The sequence below is a fragment of the Osmerus mordax genome, chromosome 7 (genome assembly GCF_038355195.1).
Source record: "Osmerus mordax isolate fOsmMor3 chromosome 7, fOsmMor3.pri, whole genome shotgun sequence".
NCBI lineage: Eukaryota > Metazoa > Chordata > Actinopteri > Osmeriformes > Osmeridae > Osmerus > Osmerus mordax.
Window position 1 is genome coordinate 12,459,275 of NC_090056.1, and position 13,629 is coordinate 12,472,903.

At 40.2% G+C, this 13,629-nt stretch overlaps 2 protein-coding genes across 2 annotated transcripts; one reads left to right on the forward strand and one right to left on the reverse strand.

The window, feature by feature from the left end:
* Positions 1-8,160: 8,160 nt before the first annotated feature.
* Positions 8,161-10,528, reverse strand: LOC136945861 (monocarboxylate transporter 2-like). Its single transcript, XM_067239950.1, has 4 exons — positions 10,312-10,528; positions 10,029-10,172; positions 8,494-9,357; positions 8,161-8,384 (listed from the first exon to the last, which is right to left on the reverse strand). The coding sequence occupies exons 1-4, from the start codon at positions 10,526-10,528 to the stop codon at positions 8,161-8,163; spliced, it is 1,449 nt and encodes a 482-aa protein (XP_067096051.1).
* Positions 10,529-11,276: 748 nt separating this feature from the next.
* On the forward strand, positions 11,277-13,377 carry LOC136946228 (uncharacterized). The gene is made up of 3 exons (XM_067240506.1): positions 11,277-11,623; positions 11,961-12,149; positions 12,393-13,377. Exons 1-3 carry the CDS (start codon positions 11,483-11,485, stop codon positions 12,582-12,584), a joined length of 522 nt encoding a protein of 173 aa, XP_067096607.1. The 5' UTR covers positions 11,277-11,482; the 3' UTR covers positions 12,585-13,377.
* The last annotated feature ends 252 nt before the right edge of the window (positions 13,378-13,629 follow it).

The window sequence follows — 13,629 nt, forward strand, 5'->3', positions numbered from 1 at the left end:
GAGAAGAATCATTATTATTACCCTGCAAATTTATGGCTATGCGTCTAGAAAGAACCTACGAGCAGAGTGACTGTCATTTCCTGCCCTATCTTATGCATTATTGATAGGTCTATAGCCCCATCATCTACTGTCTACCATTCCGATATATCACTGGTAACAAACAGCTAGACATACTCCAGTGAGTTGGTTTCTGGTCCTCTCTTCAACTGAGAAATTCAATCTTTTTAATGAAATTATTTTTTTATATAGTTAAGACAGCAAGCAATCTGATGGATGATATCCTTTTTTCATGTTATTTCATAGGTATGCAGTTACGTTTCAATGAATAAACATATTTTCATTCACTAATTGAAAAAAGCATTGTTTCCATAATCTACTGGGATAGAGTAATTATACAGCAGACCAGCTGGGTCTGAGGACCAGTGAGAGTACTAATCCATGGTATAACTATGTACTATGTCCAGACTAATGAGTAAACTTGGTTGAAGTATGGGAATTTGAGGAATTGTTTTATTCATTACAGTAATACTTACAGGATCCACAAACAGAATCTATAATATAATGCAAGGAATCTGTATGTGTGTCCATGTGTGTGTCTGTCTGTCTGTGTATATACAAGTTTTATAGTGAGATTTTAGGTTGACTTTAGTGGAATGATTAGCCCGAGAACCGGGGACTGTGCAAAGTCGTAATTTTGCCGGTGTCAATATCAGGACCCAAGGACGTGCCGTGGTTGAAGTTGTTTGGATGAGCGCTTTGAGATGAAAAAAAGAAAATGCCGCCATGTTTCGCAATGCATCCCTTTCATAATATCACAGCGCTGAGCTGAATTCCACTAAACACTTGAGCCACTGATCTCGCAAGCCAAAAACTGACATGAATACAGCAAACATATGACATTATTTATGTCAATGCAATACAAAAAAATACTATTTTACAGCACTTCTGTAACAAGAATAGTGAGTCAGGTGGCTGAGCGGTGAGGGAGTCGGACTAGTAATCCGAAGGTTGCCAGTTCGATTCCCGGTCATGCCAACTGACGTTGTGTCCTTGGGCAAGGCACTTCACCCTACTTGCCTCGGGGGAATGTCCCTGTACTTACTGTAAGTCGCTCTGGATAAGAGCGTCTGCTAAATGACTAAATGTAAATGTAAGAATAGACTCAGAGTGATCCAAGCACAGAGGGGTCGTTAAATCACAGGGCAATCAAGGTGTCTACAAGCAGAGATCCGGAACCAGGCAGACAGGGCAATATAGATCATCCAGAACCGTAGTCAAAAGTTCAGGCAAGGGCATATACGTATAGAGGGTTTTCACCGACGTCACGTTCTTGGCTGTAACCCGGATGCGTGGCCATTGTGGAGGCACTCGGTGTAAAAAACTGACAGAGTACAATGGAGTATTGTGCGCTTTGGATACTTTATGTGAATGTAGCCATGTCTAAACAACCTAAAAGCTCATCAAAACACGTCCAAGACTTAAAGGCATATAGGGAAGGACTTGGACCACAAGAAAAGGCGCGATATTTCGAGAAATTACGATTTATTTGGCGGTGCAGATCCCTACGAGTTAGATCCCTCTTCTTGGATCCGTGACGACCCGGTGATTCTTCCTTCAGTTGCATATCCCGATATAGTCAACTACCATGTTTTCTCGCCGAGCCCATACACAGCGGAAGACCTTAAATCCTACAAAGGTTTGGAGGCCTATAACCAGATAGTGTGTGGATGGTGAGGGAGACGCAGTACCAAGTTATCAACGATAACTGCAATAACGTCTTTAATCAACCTAACCTTAACTGTATGATATCATTGCGATACTCAAGTTGTAGCCAAGCGCCTCCTTTCCTCTGATAAACTCAGGCATTCCTCTCCCTGGTTTTTAATAGCTTTTGGAAGTCGATAATATTCCACATGTTTTTCTCGATCTGTCCTATTGGTACAACCTGAAACACGGCAACAATTAACCATTTTCCTTGACGACGTTCGGATATACTTCAGTGGCTGTGCTTTGTTGTGATGCGGAGTGCCTCCAATATGACGACTTCCGGTCTGATGACGCGTCGTGAAAACCCTCTATTCACAAATTATGGCATACTTTGGCATAGGTTTTTTGCGTATTTAGAAGCAAATTTTCGTATCGCCTTTACAACGCCGATACAGCAGGTGGGCACCGGCAAGAATTTTGGGCCCCGTAAAAGAATTGTGTCAATTAAAGGGGTCATTTACTCCAAAACCGAGTTTACCTTGTCATTGACCTGTCCTATGCAAATCTTACAATTTGAATCTGCTGCTGTAAAAAAAGGCTACACCTTTTTTGGCTCTGATCTGTACCTTTGTCACGCCCAAAATTTGCTGCGAGCTGCTCTGTGGACTTTCACTGAATTACAAAGAAGAATGTTTTTCAAGGAGGAAATTGATTTTACGATGTGGTTGGAAAAGTACTTTTGATAATTTAAATTGTGATCTGACAAATGTAGGTACCAAAGCCACTGAGAAACTGTCTTCACCAGCTGCATCACGGGGCACTGTGCCCTATCTATAATTTCAGGAATCTGTGTGTGTCACCAACATCACTGGCACTGTGCACTAGGACCTATAATGCTAATACCCTTAGAAGAGCTGTCACAAATTGTAATACATTTCACACGCAAACAAACTGTAACAAATGTTGACATGAGCAAACAGCTGTACCATTGAAATATAAAGCAAATGGCCTGCTATGCTCCTGGGCATTTCTTGAGAATAAGAAAAAGCACCCGAGCATTTGTATAACTCTGTAAGGGTGCCTCAATTATCTTGTGAAGCTATTACCAGATTAATGGTGGTCATTAGATCCTAACTAGCCAATTATAAAAGGGGATAATTAGATTGTCAGATTGCTGAAAGCCCAATAAAGACCAGCATGTCCTTACAAAACAACTGGACCCCATTTTACACTGACACTGCTGTTCTCATAGCAGTCTATCTCTATTTTGCTTGCTTTCTGCTTTCTGTCTTTCTGTCTGTCTCTCTCTCTCCATCTAATTTTCTCTATTTAGAGGATATAATGGACTAAGATGTCTGATGTGAGTATGAGTCAGTTCAGGATGTTCAGAAATGTTTAAAATGAAGTTCAGAACCTCCTACATGTGTTTGTGATAATCTGGTCTCTTTCCCAATGCCTCTCATTCTGAAGGACCCTTCAGATCAGCGGCAATCATCCTATTTAGACAGTGGAGGAGGGGGCCTTCTCTCTTTTTTTTTCCTCTCTAGTGTTTATCAGGTTTCCCACAATGATATGCTTCATTGTGGCCATTTGGAGGGCTCTTCGTCTGTACAACAAATTTGTAATTGAACTAAAATAATTGGACTGTAGCCTGATTTACTGTGACAAAAACAGCAAAATATCCACTGACTCTAACGGTGTTTCCACTGTTTTTTGGTCAGGGGTGTATATCAATAAGATTTACAGACCAAAGGAAAAGAGAACTCACATGAAAAAACAGATGCTCCTTTTCTGCTTCATTAGCTTCCAAGATAATATCCTTCTCGGAGTCAGAATCAATTCTGTTCTACTGACCCACCTTGTGAATGCATTACAATACATTAACGCTGATTGTCTTTGTACAACCTGGCTATGAAAAGGTGTAGTTTATATTCAGTGCCAGTTTGTTGCATGACGTCCCTGAGGTGATTATGCTATTCTATGTTAATAAGAATGTTGGCCCTTTTCAAAATATGTATATAATGCAAAATGCTTCGTTGAAACCATGGGTTTAAGAAACAATAATTACAATATTCCAATCTCAATACAATAAATATAATGCATAGTTGTTCATCAGACATTTTGGCCTTAAATTTCACACAACAACACTCATTATTTATCAACATTACCTACATCCATATGTAATTTTTTTAATACATTTTACCTATGTATAATAAATGTTTTACTTCACTTAGTTGAATGATTGAGAACAGTCTCTGAATTGAGACAGTATTTGCAAACAAACACTAAAGCATTTAGCAGCCAATTGCACATTCAAAGATAACAGTGAGGGTGAGTTGAATGAGAAGGAAAACTGAAGTTGTGAACTAAGGACTCAATGGTGTGTTTTTCTCCAGGGCATTCTCTCCCCGCCAGACATTAGAGATAATGACATCCACAGTCAAAGCTTTAGCCAAGCCACCAGCCTTGATGAATGCTTTATGATGAGGAATGATGGCTTCTCAAGTCGAGAAACTAATACCTTTTCATTCATATGTGGGAGGTAAAGTCGCTTGAAGTCACTTCATCATTACTGGATTGTCTCATTCCATTTACATTTAGTCATTTAGCAGACGCTCTTATCCAGAGCGACTTACAGTAAGTACAGGGACATCTCCCCGAGGCAAATAGGGTGAAGTGCCTTGCCCAAGGACACAACGTCAGTTTGCATGACCGGGAATCGAACTGGCAACCTTCGGATTACTAGCCCGATTCCCTCACCACTAAGCCACCTGACTCCCTCATTCCTCTCTCTTTTATTAACACAAAGATTTGCTCCACAATACTATTGGTGGTTCTCCCAGACCTCCATTCTGTGACAGACATTTGCTCATGGGAGATCAGTATCAGAATGGTGGCATCTTTCCAAGATCATAAAGACTTTATAATTGTCCCATATGGTTTCCCTTTGCTTTAAGTGTTGCTTCACTATTGGACAAGGAATGGAAGTTAATGACCTACCAATGGCTGCAAGAGGCAGCCATCAGAGTTAACAACCCCATCCTTTCACTTACAAGAGAGACTGTCCTTGAAATGTTAAGTATTGATTCGGCCACTTGACAAGATTGCTGGCAGCACACAAACAAACCCTCTTATGAACAATAAATGCTTGATCAAATGCTCCTCATTCTATACCTGACATTGAAAAAGTGAGACAAATCAGCCTTCTTCAGAAAGTGTGCATCTTAGCTCGTCCTTTTGATAAATTAAACACATTAGAGTTTGCTTTCTAATCCAAAGTGTACAGTATGTACAGTAAATGTCAGAACAAACTAGCATAGATTCAATGTGACATGGTCCCTGATATGGGAAGACACAGCTGTTAAGACAGAGACGGGTGTGTGGACTGGCAGTTGATTTGTCATCATGCCTCATCCTGCTTTTCACTTTGGGGCAAGGGCAAGCTGACACGCCTCAGTGCTTCCTGTAATTATTTCTGCTCCTCTCCCTTTTCTATGCCCCAGCCCATCTCAGTCTTGGCCAATGTTGGAGTCTCTGTCCCAAAGGACATGCCACTGGAATAGCTGTCTCAGGAGACTTCAAATGAGGATTGGGATCTTAGATTTGATGCAATGTTTCAAATTAAGAAGAAAGAAAATTAAATCTCGCAATTTTATCTCTAAAGTCGAATTGGCCCTTCAAATGTGGTCTGCTAAACTGACAACGCAACCTCATACTTAACTATGGTTGGGGTTTTTTCTCAGCTACAAATTTAATTTGTTTGTGTCTGTGTGTAAGCAGGATTGTGATTCTAAAACTCAGTCTTTATCTGTCTATGCTGAATCAAATTTCTGTACATATCAAATTTTACACAATTATACAGTGAACCAATCTCAATCCCAGACACTTCCAAAGCATTATCCCAAAACCATGCACATCACAGCTCCCAGAACATCCCTAAACACAAAAGCTTTCAGAACTGCCTGCATTGAATTGATAAAGTACAACAATGACTTTAATAGGCCACAGAGAGACTTTAAATCCTATGTTTTTCAGACAAGTAGTTGTTCTCACAAAGGCTAAATGTATTTTGAGTGGCAGATTAAGGATGTTGGTCAGGGGCACTGCTTTGTCAACTCTGAAAAGTAGGGTAAATGTGTGTTTGGATGATAATGCACACTGACTTAGTCTGAACATGAAAATGAAACAAACCCACTAAGTATGGTTGGAAGATTATATGTATTCCACAATTCATTAATTATGGGGTAGCATTTTCTCTCATTGTCTTTTTGCTTTGCTTCTCAGTTTCTCTAACAAGTATTTCTCATAATTGAGTTGTTAGTGTATGGACGTTAGAGGTTTGAGTTCCTCTTCTGGCCTCTTCTCGTCTGGGTTTACACAATGGACCATATTGCCTTCATGATGATTCTGTTTGTATTTCTCGATAGTCAAAAACACTAACAACATGAAAATTCACCCCACAGTACATGGCCATGAAGCTGTGGAACATATAAGAGACAAAAATTAATTCATAACCAAAAGTTGTATTGACAAAACATCTGAATAGTCATGTTTTTTGCCTCTGCAGCACTCTCTGCCCTCTAGGGTTTGTCTCATTTAAAGCTGAATGTTCTCAGTTTATATGTATACATTCAAAACAGCCTGTCACCAAATCCATTATATTTTCTTTGATTGTATACTGAACATGGTTAACATGTTGAGAAAGCCAGTTCCATGTTTACCAAATGGAGAACTGGAGGGTAGTGAACTATGATAGAGGAAAGCAGGACATGCTGTGTCTAGAGACAACATAGCAAATGAATCTTTCAAGGAATAATGGCTTGACTGAAAGTGACATGTCAGTACTCTTCTATTTGGTGGCATGTCTCAAGAAGGTGTCTGTGTTTCATCAATGGTTGGCCAAGCCTTGCCTTATGTTCCAGTCTTGCATTATGACCTACAAAGCTGCAGAATGGGTGGTATTCCCTCAGAGTCTAAACATTGTGAAGGCAGATTAGTTCTGCTGCAGTGGTTAAAGATTAGCAGAGATTAAGAATCATGCTGGATGAAGGAAACAGTATCACTTCCTGCTTTAGATACATCTAAATCATGTGTGCAGTAGTTGGGGTACACTTTCTGTCAAAATCAATACTCTTCGTTTCTCCTGTTGTGAAATTGCTGAAACGTATGATGTTGGCCCAAAGACAAACAGTTTTCCAATCCAGACAGGTTAGTCCTCCTTTTTCAAAATGTGGCTGCTGCTGCATTTTAACAGATTTATCAGAATTTCACGTATGTGAAATTCATGTATTTCTTAGAATTTACCCTCCATCCTGAAAATTGAATAGTGTTCAACACAAAGTGGATGTGTCTGTCTAACAGGCACCCATCCCCAGGATTGATCAAACTGCCAGGATTCAATCTGCTGGGTCTCAATTAAAGTCAGATTTACTGACATCAGTCCTAGTTCAGTACATGTGATTACATTCAAGCTGTTCAAAAAAGAGATAATACAGGGCTTATGTGGACTGCTACTAATTGGAGGCCTTCACTTTCTCAGTTTTTGCCCGCAAGTTAAACTTGTCTGAGGATGTCCTCAGGGTTTAGATGCTGAGGTGGTCCACACGTCCATTAGTGATTTATTTATCACAACAAATACTTTTTCTCCTTATTCTAGGTAATGGAATTATGTTACAATTCCCTGGGTCTATGTATTCACCCAACTGTATCTTATATTTTAAACATCACAAACCAAGATTTTCTAGCTACAACTCTTGTTTAAAAGATTTTTAGATTATTATTTCCAAGTATTTGTTCTTCTTTTTAAAGCTATTCCACGGTCATTTGAGGTGTAAATAACGTCTGCATTACAGGACAACTATATGGAATCATGTACTGTATCATTTTTACAATAATAATAAATGGAGCATTGATCTGAATAACACGTTAATTTGTTTCTCTTATTGCAGTTTTATGGGTCCAGGCACAATATTATCATCACATCACTCAACACTTGGTGCCTGCAGGCTACGGAAGCCTACCTTATGGGAGTCTTTTACACACAGTGAGGTTGTTTTATATGTCTGTAGAGATGCAAAGAAGTGTTTCTAGTTATCGTTGGAGGATCAATCTCTAACAACCTCTAGCACCACCTATTGGTAATAAATATACAATACATTTGTTTGCCTTTATACAACAACCTGCTTGTACTATCAAATGATCTGGTTTCATTTCATGGATGATCACATTTTATCGTTTCATTCTTTTTGACATGTGAAAAGTAGTATCTCAAATGTATTAACACATCAGTACATTTTTCAAAAACACACATCCTGTACAGCTTTAGGAGATATTTTGATAATATAGCCAAACCTTTGCTATTGAGCAATATGTTAAATTCTTCCCAGACAGGCAAAAATGTATTAACCTGTACAGTGTTTAGTCCCAGGAAATTCAGCACTCCACACAAGCCATTCAGACTTCTTGGCTCATTTGACTTTCCCCTTCTCCCTCCTCCACAACAGACATCTTTGGAGCCCCCATGTCCACAGCCTGGCTCTGCCTCAGCTTCTCCTCCTGGTCCAGGCGTTGGTAGTTGAAGTAGTTCATGATGAAAAGGAAAATACCTGGCAGGAGCATCATGACACCACATGCATAGTACATGTATTTGTAGTCCATGAAGATGTCCACCAGTGCTCCTGCAGTCAAAACAGACATTCTTACAGTAGCTCATTGATTCTTCTGGTAAGAGTGAATCTACATAGCTCATATGTTTCAACAAGCATGTTGTTTTTTTCATTCACTCACCTGCAATTGGAGGGCCAAGAAGAACAGGGCCACACTCAATAATGGTGACAAGTCCTACTGCACTGGAGAATCTCTGTGCTCCAACTAGATCCATCAGCACCTCAAACAGCAAGGCACACACCATGCCAAATGCCACACCAAAGAAGACAGCATAGACAACCAGACCAGTGTAGCCAGGTAACAGAGGACACATAAGGTGGCACAAACCATTGTACACTACAGCAAAGCTGAAAAAGTACTGGATCCTGGGCCTAATCCACTTGGTATTGGCTATCAGACCAGTACCTGGCCTTGCAAACATGTCTACTAGGGCAAAAATGGAGAGCAGTAAGGCTGCTGAGTACTCATCAATCCCTCTGTGTTTGGCATATGGGGCCAGGAAAACCACTGGCGCAAAGAAGCCAAAAAACATGAACACATTACCCACTAGGTAGATGAGGAAACCTCTGTGTTTGAAGAGAGAGAGATCTATAAATGAGCTCATTTGATCAGCACAGGCACTCTTCTGTGGCTCTCCTTGTTCACCAAGAAGGCTAGTGGATGGTGTGTTGGGGTTGTCTTCAGAACTCTTCTCAGGTGATGCTCCATTAGAGATAGCTGAGGTTGTTGTACTTTGTTGTTTCTTTGCGTTGACTGGTCTCATCAGAGCACCAGCGACACAACAGTTAAGGACAATGGCTCCAAGAATGAGGAAACTTCCCCTCCAGCCAAAACTGTCAAACAGGAACTGGTTGAGTGGAGCCAGAGTGGAGAGGAAAACTGGGCTACCTGCCATGGCTAGGCCATTTGCCATTGGCCTTTTAATCAAGAAGTACTTTCCTATGATAGTAAGGGAGGGCTGTAGGTTGAAAGCAAGGCCAAATCCTGAGAAGAGATAGAATTACATTATCGACCAATCATCAGTGTTCTCACTGGCTGATTTAGTAGATTGTGCCTAAACCTATTAACAACTGATCAACCGATTTTTGCCAATGGTGTGAGAATGGAGCTTGTTAAATTATGAGCAAACTCTTATTTTATTTTATTCCTTTCAACACGCTATTGCTTAGTTGCCGTGCCGAGAGCCACTCTTCCGTGTGTCTGGCATAGCCATTTACAAAATTGACAGTGACACTTCAATCAATGCTGAATCTGATAAAAACTATCTGTTTTTTATGTGGGAAAGCCACGCATATCTCAAAGCATAGCATCAAAGCCTAGCATCAAAGACCCAAAATGACCTTTTGTAATTTTACATGGAAACAGCAAGCCCCTGCAGTCTGTCCTTGACTTGTTTCCTGAGACCACACACAGAGAGGGAAAAGCCCCCTAGTGCATTGACCTCCCCACCACGAAAAGATACAACCCTTCTGACGTACAAAAAAAGCACAGAACTTTACAAATGGCCAACCTTGTCCAGGCCCCACCCATACAAAACTAGAAAGAACTCTCTAAAAAAACAAGTGCCTGATTATTAAAACATAAAATCCCCATTGCAAGAAAACCATGTTTCAGTGTGTGAACATTTCAAAAAAACAATTGAACAAAATACATACCTCCGATTACTCCAACACACAAATACAGATGCATTATAGAATGGCCAAAGGAAGCAGCTATCATTGCAATCCCGACCATAAGGCCACCAACCATGACCACAGGTCTGCTGCCATAGCGGTTCACCAGTATACTGCTCACAGGACCTTCAGAAGAGATAAGTGGGTTATTACATGTATGTCCAATTACCAGAATAAAGCATATTCAACTTCAAGAAGAATACGCATCTATAGGATTGATAGTCATTCAGCGATTTTATAAAGCTGTATCACATTTGGAACTTACCTCCAGCGTACATAGCAGCGAGCATAATTGAGGACACCCATGCTATCTCACTGTAGGACACAGAAAAATACTCCTGAATCTCCTTAAAGTAGATGGTGAGGGACTTCGGGAAAGCATATGAAAATCCAATAGAGATGAAAGCACCTAAGACTACAGCCCAGCCCCAGCCTCCATCTGGAGGGGTGTATTCCAGGTTGGTGGTTGCCGCAGGAGGCATGATGCCTCCAAAGGTTTAGCTGTGGAACCAGTAGGCTAGATATGAAAGTCAGGTTGACTCACTGGTATTTCATGAATGTCAAGTAATTGTTTACACAAGTTGTCATGAAAAAACTCAAGGAATAATAAATGTAAGTATCTTACCTTTGTCAGTGCCTGAAACAGTACAGTCTGATGCCTGATCCACCTTGCATTCAGAGATCGTCTGAAATGTTCATGGGAACTCAGCACGTGGGCTCTGACTGTGACCTCTGAAGCAGACGTGATCTCCCTACATTCTCTTTTACTTGTAGGATTGGTTGTCAGACTTAGCTCAAATAGTATAGCAACAGCTATCCCAACCAATATTTCCCATGGGTCATCTTGAATTATCTAGAGAAACTTAAGATCAGTTAATTGCCTTTTAATTGTTTAATTGTGCCTTTAAGTGGCCCAGCTAAATTTTATCCTTTAAAATATTACTCACGAAAAATGGTTAGGTGGTTAAAAAGACTGGTTAGGTGTTCAATACATAAGGTTCACTCTAAAGATCCAACATGATTGAAACCGGGAATAACCGAGGAGATTGCCTAAAATAAAGATTATTAATAGAGCTTCACTTTCCTTTTTTCCACCTGCCGTTTACTTCGTAACTTAATGAAATAATTCATGATCCTCATTCTCGTCTTGTAGTTCATGTTACAGGCAACAAATTGGTATTGGACTACAAATCCCAGTATGAGTGGCCTGTAAACCAAAGGGCTGTGTAGCCCTTTGGTTAATGTAAAATACTAGTTTTAACCACAGTCTATGGTATTATACCCATTAGCATTAGCTAGCTCTTGAAAAAGAATCAGTACAGTGTAGTTTTGCCTGCTTGTGTTCTAATGTGGATCATTTCACGTAGCTGACGTTACTAACCAGTTTTGTAACGCTTGTGTTTAGCCGTTCAATGTCGGGCTAGTCTACAGACAAAATGCTCCTACTCTCCAACGTGAGGAGGTCTTTGGCTTTGGTGAGAATTGCCAGGCATCAATTTAATTTCAGGGTAACGGTTGGTAATGCGCGAATACCCTGTTTTCATGGGACTTTCTCCACTGACTCTGCTGGTGTCAAGGTAAGCAATGCACCAAAACCTGTATCTCCTTTGTTTCCCAAATTTGCTAAATCCTGCATACCGTCATAGGCTACATAATTTCCATAAAAGCTGTGGACGTTCTATAAGATAACATAACATTTCTACAAAGTACTATCTAGGCCTACATATTAAATCTGTTTGATGTTTGCGTGTTAGCAAACCTACTGTTTTGGTACGTCATTGGTTTACAAATCACTGGTTAATGTAGTATCCCTGGTGGACTATCATGTGGGGAAACACGGGTACTTTTTCAAGGTTAAGTAGTCCAGTAATGTTTTTAACAATTTGCCCATATTGTTTTGATTCTGTATGACAGGTGTTGTATGATGGAGAGTGCCCCATATGTGTGAAAGAGATCAGATTCCTACAGTATCTACAGAGGAACAGGCCAAGCAAAGTTGATTTTGTGGACATCTCGCTTCCAGGTTATGATCAAGTGAAGTATCAAGGAATCAGCTATGAGATGGCAATGAAAGAAATGACAGTAATTGATGGAAACAATAAGGTATCTCAAAATGCCCCTTTACGGACTACTATTCTGTTACTAGCATCTTATTAACTTGTGAATAATGTAGGTATATTATTGACACATTAGTTGATACATTTCCCACTGCAGTCTTTAATACAGGTCTACAGCAATGTCTTAAAGAGCTTCTGACAGCAATGATGTACAGACAATATTAGACTTAATGTGCTCTATTTCTCTGGATGGCACTATTACTCAGGTGGTCCCATAATCCTCTTGCAGGTTCAACATGGAGTCCCAGCTTTCAAAGTGATGTACACTGCTGTGGGTCTAGGCTGGCTGGGGCGCATCCTGATGTGGCCACTTGTCAAACCGTTCATGGACAAAAGCTATGCCATCTTTGCCAGAAATCGTCTGAAGTGGACTGGACGTGACGAATGCTCCTCAGGACGCTGTGTAAAGAAAGAGCCTTGAAACCTTAACAGGAAGTGAATATGAAAAAATGGTCCCATGGAGGAAAGCCTCCCTTGTGTTATCTTCGGGTCATTCTGACCCATCAGTCTTTGTGACCCACCGTCGTATTGCGACAACTTTATCGCATACAAAAACAAAGTGAAGCATTTTCTTTTAACCGTTGGGCTGTCTCAGACCCCCCACATTGCGAAGGTTAAAATAAAATAATTTTTATTTGTTTATGTATTGGGTAAAATTGGGTAAACACAACGATGGTTCGTTATGAACCTTTGGGTCATGTGACCCGAAGGCAGCACAAGGGTTAAAAGCCTTAAGACTTTATGGTCAAGTTACCACTAAATAGAACTGAGTGTTACAGCTTGTCAGAAACACATCCAATTCTAGTCTATCTGAACACTGTGAAACCTGAAGTTGCCACTAGATGTCACTGTACAGACATGGATTTGCACAGGGAACGTGCTACAATATGGCAGACTTTAAATTGTAAGTGAGGAGATTCACTTCAGGAAAGTTTGTGGGATAAGACCCAATGGCCATGTAAATGTGGCCTTTCCCCAATTTTTTTTTTGCAAATGTGTTATTTGGAGAGCTAAAGGTGACGTTGTAATATTACAACAAGGTGTCTTACAGGGTTAAGAATGTTCCTTCAGACTCTTTAGATTGGATGTTGTTTGAGACGGTTGACATCAAATGCAATAATATATCTTAAGAAAATGTGCAGACCTTTGTTGGTGTTTTGTGCGTTCAGTTGCTTATTCATAGTATTTCATCTAGTAAACATTATTTAAATCTCCATGAAGTATGTGCTTTGTGTTGTGTAATTCAATTTATAATCTCTTACCGTCCCCATGTTTATACAACAAATTATCTCAGTACTGTACTAAGGACAGGACGTGCCTAACCTTAGGCACGAGGCAAGACTTGCTGAGTGATTTGTGTTGTTTACCAAACACGGATCATTGTGGCATGGGGCACGTCTATTTTAAAGTATATTTTGTTGACACAAAAACAAGCGTCAAAGTTAAAAGCTTAATATGTTTCAGGC

Bases quoted from the DNA above. Each gene is read 5' to 3' on its own strand.
- LOC136945861 (XM_067239950.1), bottom strand. From the start codon at position 10,528: ATGCCTCCTGCGGCAACCACCAACCTGGAATACACCCCTCCAGATGGA. The intron at 9,358-10,028 runs GTATGTATTTTG...ATCTCTTCTCAG, and splicing joins GTGTGTTGGAGTAATCGGAG to GATTTGGCCTTGCTTTCAAC. The intron at 8,385-8,493 runs GTGAGTGAATGA...TTTTGACTGCAG, and splicing joins TCTTGGCCCTCCAATTGCAG to GAGCACTGGTGGACATCTTC.
- LOC136946228 (XM_067240506.1), top strand. From the start codon at position 11,483: ATGCTCCTACTCTCCAACGTGAGGAGGTCTTTGGCTTTGGTGAGAATT. The intron at 11,624-11,960 runs GTAAGCAATGCA...TCTGTATGACAG, and splicing joins CTGACTCTGCTGGTGTCAAG to GTGTTGTATGATGGAGAGTG. The intron at 12,150-12,392 runs GTATCTCAAAAT...ATCCTCTTGCAG, and splicing joins TAATTGATGGAAACAATAAG to GTTCAACATGGAGTCCCAGC.